This window comes from Nothobranchius furzeri, chromosome 3 (assembly GCF_043380555.1).
Source record: "Nothobranchius furzeri strain GRZ-AD chromosome 3, NfurGRZ-RIMD1, whole genome shotgun sequence".
In the NCBI taxonomy this organism is placed as follows: domain Eukaryota; kingdom Metazoa; phylum Chordata; class Actinopteri; order Cyprinodontiformes; family Nothobranchiidae; genus Nothobranchius; species Nothobranchius furzeri.
Window position 1 is genome coordinate 83912076 of NC_091743.1, and position 20511 is coordinate 83932586.

A 20511-nucleotide genomic window follows, 5' to 3' on the forward strand; every position below is an offset into this window, starting at 1 on the left:
ACGCGTTTCACTGAGACGTGGCTGAAGGACCATATCCCCTATTCCAGCGTCTCTCTGCCGGGATTCCTGACTGTACGAGCAGGCAGAGATCTGAAGAGGAGTGGGAAAAGAAAAGGAGGTGGAGTGGCAGTGCATGTCAACAACAGATGGTGCCATCCAGGTCATGTTTCAGTGAAATGTCGTCTCTGCAGCCCAGATGTTGAACTCTTGGCAGTAAGTTGTGGCCCATATTTTTGCCAAGAGAGTTCACCAGTGTTGTCTAGGCAACTGTTTATATTCTACCTTCAGCCATTGCTGAAAGTGCATGTGATGCCATCAGTTTTGTTGTCGCTAAGCTACAAACCTAGCACCCCAATGCATTTGTGGCTATATCTGGTGATTTTAGTCATGCCTCGCTCTCTGCTACACTTCCAACATTTCAACAGTTTGTCAGCTGCTCCACCAGAGAAAACAAGACATTGGATTTGTGTTATGCAAATGTAAACAAGACCTCCTCTGGGACAATCAGATCACAATCTTGTTTTTCTCTGCTCAGAATACAAACCACTTGTTCAGAGGCAACCAGTGACAAGAAGAACTGTGAGAAAATGGTCACAGGATGATGAAGAAGCCCTGCAGGGTTGCTTTGCGACCACAGATTGGATTACTCTTTGCCAAGGATATGAAGAGGACATCAATGCTATGACTGGATGTGTCACTGACTATATAAACTTCTGTGTGGACAACATCATACCCACCAGAACAGTGAGATGCTTCGCTAATAACAAACCCTGGATCACCAGTGAACTGAAAAATCTGCTAAATGAGAAAAAAAAGAGCCTTCAAGGAGGGAGACAGGGAATTATTGAGGAGTATACAGAAGCAACTGAAGATCAAGATCAGAGACAGCAAGGAGGCATACAGGAAGAAGCTGGAGAACAAACTACAGAGGAAAATATCAGAGATGTCTTGTCAGGGATGAAGAAGATCACAGGCTTCAAGCAGAGGAAGCATTGCACAGATGGCAGCCTGAACACAGCCAATGAACTGAACAAGTTCTTCAATAGGTTCAGTTCAGGAACAAACCCAGCATCCTCCTCACCTGTCCCCAGCCAATCAGACATCCCATCTTCCTCTGATCCAACATTTTCCTGTCACACGCCAGCTCTTTTGTCCTCTAACACAGTTATGGACTCTTCTGGTTCTATAAATCTGTCTTCAACCAAGTCAGAAGATGCTGCTGCCCCATTTACCTCCCCCTCCCACCTATCTGTCCCTAGAAGTCAGGTGAAGAGGCAGCTGGAGACTGAACAGGAACAAGGCTGCCGGTCCAGATGGTGTCAGCTCCAGGGTACTGAAGGCATGTGCAGAGCAGCTCTGTGGGATTCTGCAGCACCTCTTCAACCTCAACCTGGCCTAGGAGAAGGTTCTAGTCCTGTGGAAGACATCCTGCCTTGTTTCAGTTCCAAAGAAAACTCGCCCATCAGTCAATGATAACTACAGACCGGTTGCCCTGACATCCCACATCATGAAGGTCCTGGAGAGACTCCTGTTGGTCCACCTGAATAAGCAAACTAGAACATATCAGGACCCGCTGCAGTTTGCTTATCGCCATGGAGTTGGAGTTGAAGATGCCATCATCCAGCTGCTTCAACCAACCCACTGTCATCTGGACAAAGCAGGCAGCACTGTGAGGGTCATGTTCTTTGATTTCTCCAGTGCATTTAACACAATCCAGCCTGGTGTACTTTGCCAGAAACTCCAGAAGACACAGGTGGGGGCCTCAACTATTGTGTGGATTAAAGACCACCTGACAAACAGACCACAGTTTGTGAAGCTGAAGAACTGCACATCAAACCAGGTGATCAGTAACATTGGAGCACCACAGGGGACTGTACTCTCACCATTGCTTTTCACCCTGTACACCTCAGACTTCCAGTACAAATCAGAGACCTGTCATCTACAGAAATACTCAGATGACTCTGCAGTTGTTGGGTGTATCAGAGAAGGACAGGAAGCTGAGTACAGAGAGCTGGTGGAGCGCTTTGTGGCATGGTGTGGAAACAATCATCTGGCCTTGAACATGAACAAAACAAAGGAGATGATTTTAGACTTCAGAAGAAACAGGGTGGTCAAACACTGTTTCCATCATGGGAGAAGAAGTGGAGGTGGTTGAGGAATACAAATACCTTGGAGTTCACCTGGAAAACAGACTGGACTGGAGAAAGAACAGCGAAGCTGTTAACAAGAAGGGGCACAGCAGACTGCACTTCTTGAGGATGCTTAGGTCCTTCAATGTCTGTAGCAAGATGCTGCAGATCTTCTACAAGTCTGCTGTTGAGAGTGTAATCTCTTCAGCCACCGTCTGTTGGGGTAGCAGCATCAGAAGCAGGGACCTGAAAAGGCTCAACAGCCTAATAAAAAAGGCTGGTTCTGTTCTGGGGACGACTGGGGAACCACTGGAGGAGATAATGCAAAGAAGGATTCTCCAGAGAATCAAGAAAATTATGGACAACCCTGAGCATTCTCTTCACAAGACTGTCCGACAACAGAAGAGTGTCTTCAGTCAAGAGGCTTCTTCTGTTTCGCTGCAACACTGACCGCTACTGGAGATCCTTCCTGCCAACAGCCATTGTAATATACAATAACTCTTTGATGACTTGATAATAATTATTATTATGAGCTACTACAGCAATCAATTTCCCTCTGGGATTAATAAAGTATTTTTGAATGGAATTGAATTGAATTGGCTGCAACTGTTTTAATGTTCCAAGAACACCAGGCCGAGGTGGAGGTCTGGTTGTCGTTTACAAATTTCACTTTAGTTGTAGGCAGCTCACTCCCTCTGTGATACCTGCCTCTTTTGAACTTGTTGAAGTTGGCTCATCTCCTCGGTTACTGGTGGGTGTGATATATCGCCCACCGAAGTACGATTCCGAATTTCTGAAGGATTTTTCCGATTTTGTGGTGGACAGCTTGCAGAAATATGATCATGTTCTGCTTCTTGGTGACTTTAATAAACATGTTTGTTGTCCTGATAACCCACTTGCCAGAAACCTTTTGAACTTGCTGTGCTCTTTTAATCTGACACAATGGGTCAGGGGTCCAACTCATCATGTTAAAGGGCACATGCTGGATTTGGGTTTTTCTTTTGGTTTCTCTGCCATTAATGTTGAGATCATCCCCTCTACATCTTCAGACCGCTCACCAGTTTTTTGTGATTTTATTTTACCTTCTCCCCTGTTGTGAGGGATATTCAGTCTAGAAGATGCTGTGTTTTAAATGCAGAAAGGGTTTCTGAGTTTGCTGAACTTTTAACTTTAGAAGGGAAGAAGCTGATCTTGATGTCTCTCAACACTGAGGAGTTTTCTCGTCAGTTTCACTGTATGCAGGAACATTTTTGATATCGTTGCCCCTTCTAAGGTCAGGAAGCCTAGACTAGGAAGGGAGCCCTGACTCTCTGATGCTACTCGAGTGTGCAGGCGGGACTGTAGTTCTGCAGAAAGGCAGTGGAAGAAAGATGGTCTGCAGATCTCTTGTGACATTTTCCAGGTGTCTTTGGCTGCATACCAGGATGCTGTGAGGAAATCTAGGACAGCATATTTTGCTGACATCATTTCTGCTTACTCACATGACCCTAAACTCCTCTTCAGCACTCTAAATTCTGTATTGGAATTTCAAGACCTTGATTTAACCCCTTCCATGGCTGGTGACTCTAATGATTTTCACAAGTTCTTTGTTGAGAAAATATCTATGATTAGATCATCAATGTTTGGCTCTGTTTCTGAGTTTGTGTAACCGGTAGGGCAGAACGATTAATTGCTTATGCAGATGTGACAAAAGGAGATTTTCTAATCGCAAAGGCTGCAATTTGACTGGCAGTGAGTGGTTAGCGCAATGCTAATATACATTGAAAAACCCATAGGGATGCTAATGCTAATATTGCTGATTACATTGTTACAAATTACGAATTAGGAACGTGCCAAATTATTACATTTGGAGTCTAACAAAAAGTAAAAACTGTTATTAATCAAATATTACAGATATTTTAGTAAAGCTAGAAAACTGTAAGAGACTTTAACCCCACTGGCTAGCAGCTATGAACGAAATTGAACTACCGAAGCTCTGCATGGGCAAAACGTCAAAAACTCTCAAATCAAAATACTTCAATAAAATGGGACACACTTCCTGCAAATCAATTTTCACAATTGATGATAATACCCATGGTCCTTCAATGGATGTGCTCCTGGCTGCAAAGCATTGCACCTTAAAATACAAATTTTTCTTTTTACTTGTGAGTGTTTATGTAGACAAATAAACTTGTTGATATGATATGTAGATAAATATGTACATACATAAACTTGTTTATATTCAGTACAAGTTACATAGATTTTTTTTTTTTACTTTTTGCTTCTGTTAGTTGAAAAATGAGAAAAGCCCCTTGAGAAAATAATCGTGAATTAAATCGCAATTGCAATATTGAAGGAAAAAAATCGCAATTAGATTATTTTCCTAAATCGTTCAGCCCTAGTCACCGGCCATGCCTCGTGCCACATTAGCCTCTTTTGACCCAGTCTCTTTAGCTGAGTTGGAAAGGCTAGTCTTCTATCCAAAGCTGGCTGGCTTTCCTTTTGATGCACTGCTGCCTCGTGTCTGTAAGGAAGCCTTCTCCTCACTGGGCCCATTTATACTAACCATTATAAATGGCAGCCTGTGTTCATGTTCAGTTCTGACTTCTATAAAAGATGCGGCAATACAGCCAATATTAAAGATGTCAGGCTCTGGTATGTCTGTTTTGGAAAATTAAAGGCCCATCTCTAAACTTCCTTAGACCCTAAGTTACTGGAAAAGGTTGTCTGTCCGTAGTTGGTGTCTTTTTAAGACGGTTCGGAGATGTTCAGATCTGGATTTAGGGCTGGACAAAGCATGGAGTCTGCACTGTTAATGGTGTTAAATGATATCTTAGTAGCTATGGATCAGGGTGCAGCTGAGGTGCTGTTGTTATTGGACCTAACAGCAGCCTTTGACACTGTCGACCATGAAATTCTGCTGGATCGCCTGGAGCGATTGGTGGGGATCACAGGGTTGGCTCTTGAATGGCTGCGGTCATACCTCTTGGGTAGGAGGTTTTGGGTCATGGTGGGCGATGGTGTGTCACCTTGGGGAGACTTGCGGTGGGGGGTACCACAGGGTTCTGTCCTGGGGCCCTCCTCTTTGCTCTTTATTAATGTCTCTTGGGGGCTCTCCTGCACAGTCATGGTGTTGAGTTTCTTCTGTATGCAGATGACTGCCGGATTTATTTTCCTTTGTTTCCAGGGGAAAGGGGTTCCATTTCTAATCTTCTGGCTTGTTTGGATGATGTTAAGTCCTGGCTCACAGCTGATTACCTCCATGTGAATGAGAGCAAAACAGAGCTTATTACATTCCTCCCACCTAGTAAGGTGGGTGAAAGTTCTGCTCCCAATTTAGATGTTCTCTCTCCCTACCAGAAGTCAGTTGTCACCAGCGTGGGATTGAGGCTGGATGTAGAACTCATATCAGAAGCTCACATCAACATGGTTGTACGAGCCTGCTTCTTCAACCTGCGATGGCCAACCAAAATCAAGCGCACTGTCTCAAGCGCATATGGAGTCTGTGCTCCAGGCATTTGTTTTATCCAGGCTCGATTATTGTAATGCTTTATATGTTGGGTTTATACTGGCAGCACTGAGACGTCTACAGTTGGTTTAGAGCTCTGTAGCCAGATTTCTGACAGGGAAGAGGAAGTGGGCACACATCACTCCTGTGCTGACCTCATTACACTGTCTCCCTGTAGGTTTTCAGGCAAAGTTTAAAGTTCTGTGCTATGTCTTCCAGTCTCTTTATGGTGGTGTTCCACCATACTTGGCAGCACTAATAAAAAGACATACCTCATCACGAACTCGGCTGACTTGGAGCTACTGACTGTCCCACAGACTCGATACAGGTCTAAAGGTGGTCGGGCTTTCTCGGTCTTGGCTCCTTCTCTCTGGAATGAGCTTCCACTCGATATTAAACTGTCACCATCACTGCAGGTCTCCAAGAGTCGTTTGAAGACTCAATTTTATTGTTTGACTTTTATGTGACTTGGTTTTGTGCTTTAACCTTCTGGAGGCAGGTGTTGCAGATTTGCAACGTTAAAACCTACCTACCTGGTTAATCCACATACGTGTTTCATGAGCATTTTTTAACTCAGAAGTACCCCTGAAGGACTTAGTTGTTCGTCCTTTTATCAAAATTTATTTAGAGCCTGAGAAGGTTAATGCTCCTTTTACATTTGTCTGCATGTTGCTTTTATCTCCTTTTTATTGCTCTTCATGTTTTTAGTGTATCTTATGTTCAGCGCTCTGCAGGCTCCCATAAAGCCAGTGGAAGGCGCTTTGTAAATAAAATAAATAAAGATTGAAATAATGAATGTGACGGTTATTTGGATGCCTGTTGTTTGCTTTCTGTCTCTTCTGATGAACAGTGGATGAAAGTAAGTATGAGTAACATCGTTTTCCCTGAAGGGGTATCTCTGTGACCTTTGACCCCAGAGATACCAACACAAAGAGCGGCGGCGGCGTGCCGTTGACCGTGAGGAAACAGTCTGGAGGAAACAAAGAGCTTTTCTGAGACGTTAATGGAACAGGAAGTCTCTGACTAAACCCAGGTTCTTCAGATCCTGACCCAGATTCACCGCATCCATCCTTCTGGAGAGGTTTTGGCAAAAACAAACATGGACACAGATCCTGGATAAAGTCACACTCTTTTATTTATGTGTGCTTTTCTAATAAACAAACGAAAAACTACATAAGAAAAACGTTTTTCTCTTTTTCACATAGTTAGTCATTCCTGGTGGATTTATTCAGGAGAATGTCAACAGACTTAATCGTGTCAATAATTACTAATGAAAACAGATTGGTGGTAATTTATGAGCTGATTTATTTGAGCTGCAGCCAAACTTGTATTTTGTCTTGGCTGAGCCTCTCAAACAAAAAACAGAACATAAAATCCATCTTGACCATCAATAATTCAGAGCCAGCAGGGATGGAACGGGAGTTTAACGCTCTGACGTCAGAAGCTGTCGGGGTGGGGGGCAGCGTTGCCTGAGGCGGCCGAGCAGAGGAGAGGAAGGGATGTTGGCACAACGAAGGACGACGACATCACCAACATCCAATAAAAACATCACAACAGAAGCTGCTCAGCGGCTCGCTTCACCCAGAGCTGCATCAGCCGGAGGACGAAGAGCGAGAGCGGTCTGCCACTTCACTGATTAACAGACTGAGATAGAAACAGGAGGAGTGCTGGAGTCTAGCGAGCAGTTCTGTGTGTGGAGCTTTGAAATATTCATGGAATCAAACCGATTTGTAGCAGGAAACATTCATCTGATGTGAACGGAAACGCTCTGAAACACAAACGTTCTTCCCCATCTCTGCTGACTGACCTAAAAGCATGTTCCCTCTTGATCCGTCGGAAGAAATTCAACAAAATAAAAGCCTGCAGCAGATTTAGGAACCGTTCATGAGATCTCATGTTTCATCTCCTCACGCTTGGATTTCTCATCACTGCCTCTGCGCTTCACTGACGAACCCGAGAGTGGATTGTTACTCTGCAACCCCCCTTCCATAGGCCCGTAAGCCCCCCCCCCGGAGTGGATTACACACACACACACACACACACACACACTCTGAACGCCTCAGCCTCCTCACTCAGACGCAGGTTGTCTCATGGCCGAGGGGCGAAACAGGACTGACCCTCAGAACGGTTTGGTTCCATCAGAACGTTCCGATAACAGAGGGTCAGTGAACGTTCAGCCACTCCGAGACGAGAGCCCCGGCCTTATTCTGCTGATTAAGGAATCACCAAATCAAGTCTGAGACCAAATCAGAGACATTTCTACAGTAAACCCACATAATCTCCACGTCTACGGAGGGAGGGCTTTCTGATGGCTGTAGAAACACAGGATGTTATTTTGATACCCTGAAATTCAGTTTAGGCCAAAAACAGTTTTAAGTAGTAGGATTGACACTTTCAAACCTATTTTTAGATCCTACACAGACAACTAAAGTAGCACACACACGCCTCCTTAGCTAAAGTCCACCTGCTGCGTGTGTGAGCCTGATAAATCCGACCTGCTGCACTTCACCACCTCTAAACCAGGATGTGAATCAAAGAGGTCCAACTAAAGTGGTGTTTCCTGCGACACCATCCAAATAAACACACACCCAGTTCTTTGCAGTCGTTTTGGATGAATTATTAAAAAACGACTCGGTTGACCCAAAAATAAGCCCCATAAATAACAACATCAGCTTCAGTTTTCATCCTCCTGAGGCAGGAAAGTGGTTGGATAGGAGAAAATAAAACCAGAGCTTTTAACAGGAGATGTGAGGATGTGTGTGTTTCACATTAAGGTGGTTTTTCAGCTACATAAACACAGTTAAATGAAAGAAAACTGGTCTGAATCGATTACCTGTGGTTACTATGGCAACCCAAATGAGCCGCTGGCCGCAGCCTTAACATTTCTTCCTTCTGTTTTAATGTTTTTAAGCATAGCAATCTGATTTTAACAAGGTGGTTATTGTGAGTGTTTCCGCCTCCTCAGCAGCTTTAGGAACACCTGAGGGGGGAACCTGACCCTTCAGCGAGCCGCAGTCCCACCTGAGAAGAAGCTTTTGGTTCGGAGAAAGCTGACGCTGAGCCTCAGGATGGACAGCTTGTCCAGGCTGGAGATGACGTCTTCAGGGAATGGCAGCAGGCTGGCGAGTCGATCCAACTCCGAGTTCAGGCGGTCACGATGGCGTTTGGACGGGTTGGACTTGGTGCCCTCTGCAGGAGTGGGTTTGACTCTGGAGAGGATACAGATACAAAAAAATATCTAATGTGCATATAAGTGTGTGTAACATATATGGCATGTTTGTCACTCAATTGTACTACATTTTATATTATCTTACGCGCACATGTACTGTTTTTAAATAACAAAACAGATTTAAGACAGTCAGATATTCAAAGCCGTGCTGTTTGACCTTAGGAGCCAGAGAAGGACCCTGATCTTCTGCTTCAGAAGACAGTTTGAAATATTTATGCTGGAAAAGTCATGAAAACTGAAACAAACACAAATAAAATACTAAAAACCCACAAAAAGCACACAAACCTATCATGCACTGACACAAAAAAGGCACTGAAAAGGAAAATGTTTCACGGAGATGCAACAAACAGTCTTATAAAACAAGAATATCCGCAGGAACACACTAAAAAAAACTAAAGCAGTGGATGCTAAAGAACCAGAAAATAAATGATAAATGGCCCGCACTTGTATAGCGCCTCTCAGAGTAAGGACTCCAAAGCGCTTTACACTACAGTGTATCATTCACCCATTCACACACACATTCACACACTGATGATGATGAGCTACGATGTAGCCACATGCCCTGGGGCGCACTGACAGAGGAATAAAGCATAAACATATCAACAAAAGAAAATGATAATTTAATCATATAAGAAAACACAAAAAGCCAATAAGGAGGAGAAAGGGCAATAAATGTTAGCAAGAAGTGTTAATGCACGCAGTAAATGCGGAGTGCAAACCAAAACTGCACACAAAGATGGAATGACCAGCAACAAGACAATTTACGAAGGACAAAAAATATATTTTTTAATATTAAAATGTAAAATAACCTCTGAGAAAAAATACATGGTGTAATAAACAACTAAAAACATAAAACAACTCGGAATAAACCGGCACAGTTGAGGCCTAACCCAGATTATTAGATAATAATCAGGTAATAGTTTAATTAGGCTGAAGATTCCACCTGCTGCCTACAGGAGGCGCTGCGGAGATAATCCCATGTGCACAACCCTTCAAGGGGATTAAAGTGTATAAAAATGTTTAAAGCATCTTCATTTGGTGTGGAACATCTTTAAGGTGTTACTTACCCCCGCTGAGCCGGTTTTCGTCTTTTTCTTCCGGCGTACATTTTATTATTTAACAGTAAATTCCGGTAGAGGCTGACTGACCCACAAAAATCCGGTCACCAATAAATGTCAAACATCCTGTTCCGTTAGGGTCCACTAGGGTCTAAAGAACCTCCTCGCTGCGTTTAAGATCTTTCTTGAGTAAGAAAGAAAATTAAAGGATTTATGAAGGAAGAATGAAGATGTTACAAGTCTGTGGCAAACACACTACCGCTCCCGGTAACGGTTCTGTCAGGTCCGCTCCGTTACCCCGTCCTGTCGGTCCGCAGGTGCGTCGAATCCAGCGAACTAAGCCTGCCCCGGTTTCTTCTCACATTCTGGGGCATCAGCGGAAAAAAAAAACCCGCAATATAAAAGCGTTAAAGTCCGGTATTTCTTCCCTGTCCCGGTCCGTCAGCTCCGCCCTCCTCCCGGGATCTGCTCGTTGTGAGACCGGAGCGGCGCGCGCTCTTCCCGGAGGAGTTGCGTTGTATGGTGGGTTGCACGTGCCAGGTCTGAGCCTGTCTGTATGACATGTAGAACGTGCCACGCCAGCAGCAGGAGACCACCCCTGAGGGACATTCGCATGGAACCTAAATCCAGTCAGTGATGTGCAGTCAGGGTGTTTTCTGTCACATGACAAAGCACTAACAGTGATGAAAGAAAATCTCCATTTTCCTGCTCCGTAAAAAAATTTCCTGGATCATTTCAACATTTTTATAGCTGAATTTATGTGTTTGCTATTAGGGATGTAAGAAAATATCGATATAGCAACATATCGTGATATTTTTTCATGCAATATTTCAGAAGCTGTGTATATAATTTTTGGAGGCATTTACATGCAAAAATTTGAGTCTTTTCTTTTTTTTTGGTGCAATTCAAATGCTGGCCGCTAGTTGGCAGCAGTGTGCAATGGGTTTTGTTTCCACCATTGAAATGTAAATCCCTCTATTATGGATCAGATACCTCATGCTCAACATGTTAAGTATCAGTTTGGACTGTTTGTTGAATTCTCCAATATTCGCCGATACCATAAATCTCTATCGTCTGACTGAATGTATCACAATATGTCGTGATACATTGTATCGTCTCCCCTCTTTCGTAATACGTATCGTACTGCCATAATTTCACCAATAAACATCCCTATTTGCAATTTAATAGAAGAAGCGAGACGTAAGGTATTAATGAGTTCTGCCTTTATTCTGAAGGCACTTCGCCGCACACAGTGACTGATGCAGGAAGTAGATTCATCCTGTCTGTAAATCGCCAACACAAAGGTTTGATTACACATGCGGGCATTCCTCAGACTGTCTAGTATTTTTGATGAATGCGTGAGCACTTTTTAGTTTCTCTGATCAGTCGTAATGGAAGAGAAAAATGCATTAAGTACCATGGCTCACTGACAGGGGACAGCGTTGAGCCCCATAGATGCAGGTGCATGTGGCTGTCTGCTCTTCTACGTTGAGTGTAGAGTGGTGCAGACGAGGGTGAACCAGTTTATTCCTGTTCAAATAAAACGGAAGATTATGGCTGAAAAACTGAGGGAATTTTTAAAACTAGATCTTCAGTAGAAACCAAGCATCCATAAAACTGGTATGAAAATGAAGCCAACACCGAAGTGACAAAAATTGCAGTTCCACCCTCATCCACTGGGGGCTGGTGTCAGAAGCGAGCAAATCCTCATTGACTCCCATGTTAAAAATACCAATTTCACAGCAGAAATAAACATGTTTCCAGCCTGGTACCAAAACATGTTTTAGGTTTAATAGATCTAGTTTACACTCATGACAACTCTGGGGGGGGGGGGGATTTTTTTCTCATTCTTCTGTTTAAGTGTATTAAAAGCCTAAAATTCTGTATAATTAATGAGCATCAGACCCACAATTATACATACAATTATCAACAAAATTGCTGAGTTTGCAACACTATGGGAGGAGCGTTTCATTTGCAACTCAGAACAGGAGGGAGGAGCAAATAATCGGCTTGTTTTATTTTTATAATCGTAAAATTCGATTAACGTCTCTTTCCGGAGCATTTCTCTTATCCGATGGCACCATCTAGTGGCTGACAAGCATACCACACAAAAAGTCTGTCGCTCTGTTTGTTTAAGATGGCAACTTCATGTTTCTGTTTATAAATGTGCTTCTGTAGCCGACAAACAGCTAAAACACGTTGTTTTATGAGTATTATTCTCATGTCATGTAGTGTTTTCATATATTTACATTTTAAAGACTTTCTTGTCCATGAAAAATTCATCAACTCTGCATCAGCCGAGGTATTCCTTAAATTAAAAGCGTCTAAGCGGTAGTTAAACGCTATTGGTTAGTTCTGGTCGGTGCTCTGTTTCCTATTGCATGGAGCTCTGCGGGGCAGGGGCCGTGCATAGCAAAATAAATAAATAAATACCTGACGTATTGATTACATTATATCGCAACATAATGAGATAATCACAGTTACGGATTTCTGAAAATCCATAGTTTCTGAAAGTAGGAGACTCTGGAAAGCTACTTTAATTGAGCAGCCCCACTTGTGAACTAGACCGAACTTTGCAAAGTTTGGTCTAGGAATGCTCCATTGGAACCTCAGCGGCCCCTGGCGACATTCTGGCTGGCCAATCACAGCTCCCAAGGGTTTCAAACTGACAAAGAGGATAGATCGCTATAATTGGCCCACCACTGTGGACCAATCACAGTCCTCTATCCGCTTTGGGGGCCAGTCAGGGCCCTCTATTCATCTGGAGGGTGGGATGATGCGACAGAGTGGAACAATATGGCGACAGCTCTTTTGAAACAGCTTTTTTTGGACTTGGGCTTTATTAGAATCAGGAGCGGCTAGATGTACGCAAGTCCTTCTTCAATAGCAAACTGCCTTGTTTACATTGCGGTGAGTATGTCACGTTGTTCGTTTTCCAGTAGCATGCGGAGATCTTCAGTTCAGTTCAGTTCATTTTTATTTCAAACATTTCACACATGTATCATTACAAAATATAATTCCATTATTTGTTTGAAAAGGAGTAGGCAGAAGTATTTGCTTACTTGTCCCTACCCCCAAGTTTTACCTCTTATTCATTTAATTTTCTTTCAGTCTTAAATTAAACAAACAACATATAAAATATATATATATATATATAAAACAAAACAAAACAAAACAACATATGGAAAACAGAGAATGTGTACATTTGCAGATTCACCAGTTATGGAGAAAAAAGAAAAACCAAACAAACCAAAAAACACTGAAAAAGAAGCACAACAGCATAACCAGCCACATTTACCATCCTGGGTTAACCCTGTTTTCTTCATTCTTACACTTATTTAAATTTAGGTTTTTATATTTTACTTCAAACTGGTTTATGTTTTTACTTTCTTTTATCTCTTCTGTTAGACCGTTCCATAATTTAACTCCTGCAATTGCGATTGACATAGTTTTTAAAGTTGTTCTAGCACTTTGTATTTTTAAATTCCATTTCCCTCTTAAGTTACACCCACCTTCTCTTTCTTTGAACAACAAACAGATTTCCCTTGGAAGCAATTTATTTCTTACTTCATACATTATTTGTGCAGTTTTGAGCTTCACCAAGTCTTGGAATTTAATAGCTTGCATTTCGACAAAGAGTGCAATTGTATGGTCCCTGTACCCCACATTATTTATTATTCTAATGGCCTTTTTCTGTATTATAGTTTTCGTCTGTATGTTACTTTTGTATGTTTCCCCAGACCTCTATACAGTTACTCATATATGGCAGTAAAGCACAGTGTAATATGTGCAGGGCTTTCTGATCCAGCATATTCTTTGCTTTCCCCAGGATGGCAACGACCCGTGCTAATTTCCCCCGAACATAAGTAATGTGTTGCATCCAACAGAGCTTATGGTCAATAATCACACCAAGAAATTTAATTTCATTTACTCTCTAAATACACATTATCCCACACATTTATATTTTGTTGTTTTTCTTTTGGTTACCAAATAACATAAATCTGGTTTTATCTAGATTCAATGATAATTCATTTATATCAAACCACTTTTTTAATATTGTTAATTCCTGTGTGATCAACTCCAAGACCTGTGGCAATTCCACCCCTGAACACAGTAGATTTGTGTCATCTGCAAATATTGTCACGTTGTGGTGTAGGTAGGACCCAAAACGCAGAACCCAGGATGACAAGAGGCAGAAGGTGGTTCAAAGTAAAATCCTTTTATTTTAGGACAAAGAACAAAAGTAATCCGAGGCAGCGAGCCAAAGTCCAAAACGTCCTGGGGAACAGGAACACCCAAAGCTCTTCTTAGAGCACAAAAACCTGGAGACAAAGTTCCAACAGAGCACGAGCACCGCAGACAACATCCAACAACATTCAATGGACCGACAAGAACACAGAGACAGACAGGGCTTAAATACGCTGGGAGGAGCAATCAGGGAAACAGGAAGCAGGTGTATGGGGTGAGCTGCAGGAGGGATGGCAGGTGACAATAATACTCTAACTGGGGAAACAGAACAGAAGGGCAGATAAACCTAAAATACAACATCTAAACCTAGAGACTGAGGGAAGGACTCACACAAACAATCTGGAGGAGGACATAATACACACACCGGCACACACACACACGCATACACTGGGTTGTGGAGCACACACATACACGCAAATCTACACAACACTAACTGGGCAGGACACACACACACACATACAGAGTTGGGGAAGGCTGGAGCTACCGACTGGAGGCTGAGGATGACTAAATAAAACATTGTACCTGAGGTGATAATATGAGGGCCTACAAACAGAAGACACAATATATAGATGCAGACAAAAGACACATGAGGGCGCCAAAGGGCTACAACATAAGACACATAACAGGGATACAGACAAGGACACATGAGGGCGCTAAAGGGCTACAACACAAGGGGAGAACCTGGAGTGGAGCACAAGAGGAGCTGGGGAACAAAGGGACACAAGAGGGAATCTAGAGAGGGATGGAGGACACCAGGAGGCACAAAAAGGGAAGGGGCTGATGCAGACCATGGCAAATATTACAAACTTTAAAATTGTTGATACTCTGCAGATATCATTTAAGTGCATAATAAACAATTTTTGTCCCAGTACTGAACCTTGAGGTACTCCACAGGCTATATCCATCAAATCAGATTTGTATTCATTTATTCGTACATATTGTTTCCTATTCCCTACATAGCTTTTTAGCCAGTCCCCAACAATTCCCCTAAACACGTACCTTTCCATTTTTTTAATATAATTTCATGATTAACAGTATCGAACGCCTTTTTTACGTCTAAAAATGCATACCTCTTATTATCCATACAGTCCGTTATCGTTTCCATTAAATCTATCAATGCCAAAGTTGTTGATCTGTTGCTTCTGAACCCAAATTGGCTATATGTCAGTAATTCACATTTTTCCACAAAACTGTCAAATCTTTTTATGAACAGTTTTTCCAGTATCTTAAAGAACTGGGAGAGGATCGACACTGGTCTATAGTTTGTAAAATGATGCTTTTCACTGGTTTTGTAAATGGGAATAACTTTAGCAACTTTCATATCTTGTGGAAAAACCCCGTTTTGAAATGACAAATTGAATATATATGTTAATGGTTTTACAACACCATCAATAACTGTCTTAACTGTTACCATATCAATATCACTCCAATCTGTGCTGGTTTTGTTCTTAAGTCCTCCAACTATGTCATAGATCTCTTTCTCTTCCACTGCTCTCAAAAACATTGAGCTTCTATCCCTTTCAATATTTTCACCAGTGTCCCTTTCTATTCCATCAACCTTTATTTCTTCAGCCAGTTTTGGCCCTATGTTTGCAAAGAATTCATTAAAACCATTTACTATCTCCTTCCTATTATTAATGCTTCTTGTCCCTTCCATAAAGTACCCAGGGTAATCATTATTCCTTGATTCATTTTTGATTATGCTGTTTAATACCTTCCATATTTCTCTTGTGTTATCGTTATTATGTTGTAACCTTTTAATGAAATACTCTCTTTTACATGATCTCATATTTGTTAATTTATTTTTGTAATTTTTATACTTCTTTTCAGTTTCTATTGTGGGTATTCTTTTTTTTTTTGCTGGCATTTTGTAGTCCTTTAGTCATCCACGGTCTTCCTGCATAGTTGTGTTTCCTGTTGATTTCAATTACTGGGCAATTTTATCAAGTAATGTGTTTCTTTTATATATTTGCCCTCTTGGAGAGATTATTAAAAGCTTTACTAAGTGTCATACCATTTATATGCGGATGGTATTCAACTGTACTGCTCTTTCAAGGACAAAGAGTTTAACAAGTTAGCTGATCTACTTGATTGCATTGAGCGTAAGGACTGGCTAGCCAGTAACTGTCTTCAGTTGAGCTCAAGCAAGACCGAAACACATTGCTCCTGAACAGAAAGCGCTTTTAATCAAACAACACCTCGGTTCCCTGAGCTCCTCAGTCCAGACCAGTCTCAGAAACCTTGGTGTTCTTTTTGACCAGTCGATGTCTTTGAGCTGCCACTCAAAACAATTAGTAAAAAACTGCTTTTATCATTTGCGAAACATTTCCAAATTGAGAGCTTTTACTTCAAAATCGGACTTGGAGATGATTATCCATGCTTTTATTTCTTCTCGTTTAGATTATTGTAGTTCTATCTTTACTTGTTTAAACAAATCAGATGTCAGTCGTCTCCAGTTGGTCCAGAACGCTGCAGCAAGGCTTTCAACAGGAACCAATAGAAGGGCTCACGTAACACCAGTTTTATCTTCTTTACATTGGCTACCGGTCAAGTTTAGAATTGATTTTAAAATTTTAGTTTTGACTTTTAGAGCTCTTAATGGACAAGCTCCACAATATTAATCAAACCTTTTAACTCTTCTGGCCGCACTCTACGGTCCTCGGGTCAAAACCTACTGAAGGTCCCTAAGACCAGATTTAAAACTAGAGGGGACTCGTCCTTTCAAGCTGTAGCTCCCAGACTTTGGAACACCCTGCCCTTGTTTCTTCGTGTGGCCGACTCTGTTGATTCTTATAAAAAGCAGCTGAAGACACTTTTATTTAGACAAGCTTTTATGTAAGTTGACCTTGTGCTCCTGTCTTGTTTTACCTTTTTATGTATGTTGTGAAGCACTTTGAGATTTTATCTGTGAAAAGTGCTATATAAATAAAGTTTTACTTACTTTTACTTACTTAAATGTTCTTAAAAATACTTCATACGCTTCGTTAACTTCTGTTTGTTCATATACCATATTCCAGTCTTGTTTTAAGAGTTCATTCCTAAGACAGTTTAATGTCCTCTCTGTTCTTATTCTTTTGTACATAATCTTGTGCCCATAACTGTTCACTTTATGGTGGCAATCATGAGACGCAAAGACTGGAAAATGGTCAGTTATATCATTGATTAACAGCCCACTTTTTATATTTTCTTCTATTAGATTTGTAAACATTTTATCTATTGGAGTTGCACAATGAGATGTTATTCTGGTCAGTCTTGTTATCAGTGGAAATAAGCCCATGCTGTACATGGAATCAATCAGTTCTTCTGTACTCTTATTATGATTTGGATTCAATAGGTCAATATTAAAATCCCCACAAATAAACATTCTGATTTATAGTTGTAAATAATTCCTCCATATAATCCTTAAATATCTCAATCTTGGATCCTGGTGTTCTGTTTATACAACTGACAATTAAGTTTTTCCCTTTTTTCATACTTATTTCCACTGTTAAACATTCCATCACTCCATCAACAATAGTCGTCATTCTTCCCGTTCTTTCATATTTTAGGTTTTTATTAATGTAAACCCCCCCTTTCTTGTTGACGCTGTCTACATGAAGAAATTCATATCCATTTATTTTAAAGTCTTCTTCTTTTCCAGGAGTTATCCAGGTCTCTGACATGGCTATTACCTTGAATGGCTGTTCAAACTGAGTTATGTGGTCTTTTATGGCTTGAAAGTTTGCATTTAAGCTTCGATTATTAAAGTGAACCATTGTTATACTCTTTTCTATCTTGATTGTCTTTTTAAGTTCCTCTTTTGAATAATAATTGCATTCATTTGTCTTACTGTTAAAGAAATTACAATCAGGATCTATATTGCTGTCATGCCCCAATGTCTTATTTTCATTATCTATATGAGTTGTCAGTTGTAAACTGTCAGCCATCTGAGTTGGTTGTGCATCTTAGATCTTCACCTCATATTTCGCTCTAATTTGCATACTGATTTATCAGGTATAGATTTCCAGTTCCGTCATCTCTAGAGTTTGAAAGACAATGGTAGAACCTGTCCCGTGACCAAGAGCCGTCAATGGAGCATTGCCAGACTAAATAAGATATTTATCAGGTTCTGCAGAAGCCTGTTAATCACCTACTAATTGAAATCAGGTGTGCTGAAGTAGGGTTATAACCAAAACATGCCGGACACCGGCCTTTGAGGCCCGGAAGTGAGTTGCCCTGCTGGACAATGCGTACAGCGCAGCTCGCTGTCAGCGCGCACGTAAGGGTGGACAGTGAGCTGAAGATGTGGATCGGGGCTTGGAGCGCGTTGGTCCTCCCACTGAAGCGAGTGTTCTCCAAACCCTGTCTCTCAGAGAGACTTGTCACTCAGAAAATGTTCCCTGATTATGAAACTTTGATTGAATAGCGCTTGTTCCTGTCTCTAATAAGGCGATGCATCCATGAGCCTGTCTGAGGAAAAGTCCTGAATCTCATATCCTCTTCAGCTCAGAAAGCGCCTATTGTTATTTCAGGTATTTATCATTTGTGTTTAGATTTTAAAAGATGACAATCTTTACATTTAGAGTTGACATACATAGAAACATGAATGCAGTAAAATAAAATACATTTTAATTAACTTTTCATTCAACATTTTACAAGCACAGACAGCCGCATCAGATGGATGCAGCGCCAGAGCCGTGCGTCGCCAGCTGACCGTCTTATTGATGGTTTGATGAATTGCAGGTGTGTCAGCAAAGGAAAACTGCAGAGCGTCACCATGCTGCCCTCCAGAGGCCAACCTGCGAACTCAGGGAATAAACAGAAAAAGATGGAGTCCGGGCCCGGACATGCATCCACATGTTGGTGGTGATAGGCAAGGCAGCTTTATTTACAGAGCACATTTCAAACACAGACGCAATCCAATGTGCTTTACAATGATCAGGACATGATATCAAAACCACATAAAAACACAAATTAAAATACACATAGATAGAATTACAGTTTAGAGCTAAAGGAGAAGACAAAGTTACAGCGCAGGTTGCAGCGGGGATAACGCAGCGTAAGAAACAATTCATTTAAATGCTGATGAGTGCATTACGGTTTTTAGCGTTGATTTAAACAACACGGGTTGGAGCACATCTGAGGTCAATCAATCAATTAATCAATCAAAGCTTTATTTATAAAGCGCCTTCCGCAACCCTGTCAGGAAGCCCAAAGTGCTGAACATGGTTCAGTTGAAAAAGGTCATGGGAAAGCTGATTCCATACGTATGTGAGCTGCATAGTAGCTAAAAGCATCTCCACCATGTTTGGTTCTGACCCGAGGTTCCACCAGCTGATTGTTTCCAAGGGATCTCAGAGCCCTATTGGGTGTTTATATACAGGAATGAGATCAGACATGTATTTTGGTCCATGCTATTGAGTGATTTATAAACTAGTAGGAGCACTTTGACATCTATTCTGTGGTTTACTGGAAACCAGTGTAGGGATCTAAGAACAGGAGTGATGTGCTCTTTAACTCATTCTCTGCCAGCCGTTTCCTGATCAGTAAAGCCCTTCGCTGCCAGCGTTTCTCACCGTTTTAACTGTTTTTTTAAGAGTCACAGAACGTTGCGCGCTAGGATGGTGTTGACGCCAAAACAACCAAAACAAAGCGGAGACTCACCTCTTAAATCAGGAAGAATCCGTGCGTTTCGAGCTGTAGCGTTATGGATTTATGCTCTTTTATGAAAGAGGAACCAAGCTACGTATTAATTCGGAATATTAATTTTAATAAATCAATAACCAAATTTTATATTGTTCAGAAGACTCAAAGGTTGTTTTCATCCATAAACTGCCGATAATATCTGAGTGTCTGTGTTTCAGTTCAATGAGGAAACAAGTTTGAAGGATTAAAAGTTTTAATTCTTCAAATTAAACTAATGATTTTGAAATTGACAAACAGGAAATACAATCAACATTAGTAACTTTGTGGGACAATCTCTTTAACAGTTGATATGCTGTTCTGGCTCAAATAGACCTTCTGATGAATTTATGAAGATTGAGAATGTTGTGATGGTGAGAGTGATATGAGCTGGGATGGGTGCGTGAGTGCATCTGATTTTGCTTCAGGAAGAACCAGGTGTCTGAGTGAAAAGTGATGGTTTGAATAAACTTAGGCTCTTAGTTGGAAAAGATGCATCAAAACGCTAAACACCGTGTTCTGTCTCACCGAATTCTTTTGGACCCTCTTTCGGATCCGGGGCGTCACCTTAGGATGTTTCATCCAGGGCACCTTGGCTGGCAGAGAAGACAAAGATGCGCTGCGACCCGGTCCAGAGTTGTCCTCGGTACACTTTGATGGTAAAGCGTTTTGTCGACGCGCTTTCTTAAGTTAATTCAC

At 41.5% G+C, this 20511-nt stretch overlaps 1 protein-coding gene across 1 annotated transcript in view; it reads right to left on the reverse strand.

The window, feature by feature from the left end:
- Positions 1 to 10175, reverse strand: part of ahr1b (aryl hydrocarbon receptor 1b) — a 39018-nt gene extending 28843 nt beyond the window's left edge. Inside the window, exons 1-2 of the mRNA XM_015958034.3 lie at positions 9913 to 10175; positions 8638 to 8825 (exon numbers count right to left, since the gene is read on the reverse strand). Coding sequence (XP_015813520.3) covers positions 8638 to 8825; positions 9913 to 9953 — 229 coding nt within the window. The 5' untranslated portion in view covers positions 9954 to 10175. The remainder of the gene's footprint in view (positions 1 to 8637; positions 8826 to 9912) is intronic.
- Positions 10176 to 20511: the final 10336 nt, after the last annotated feature.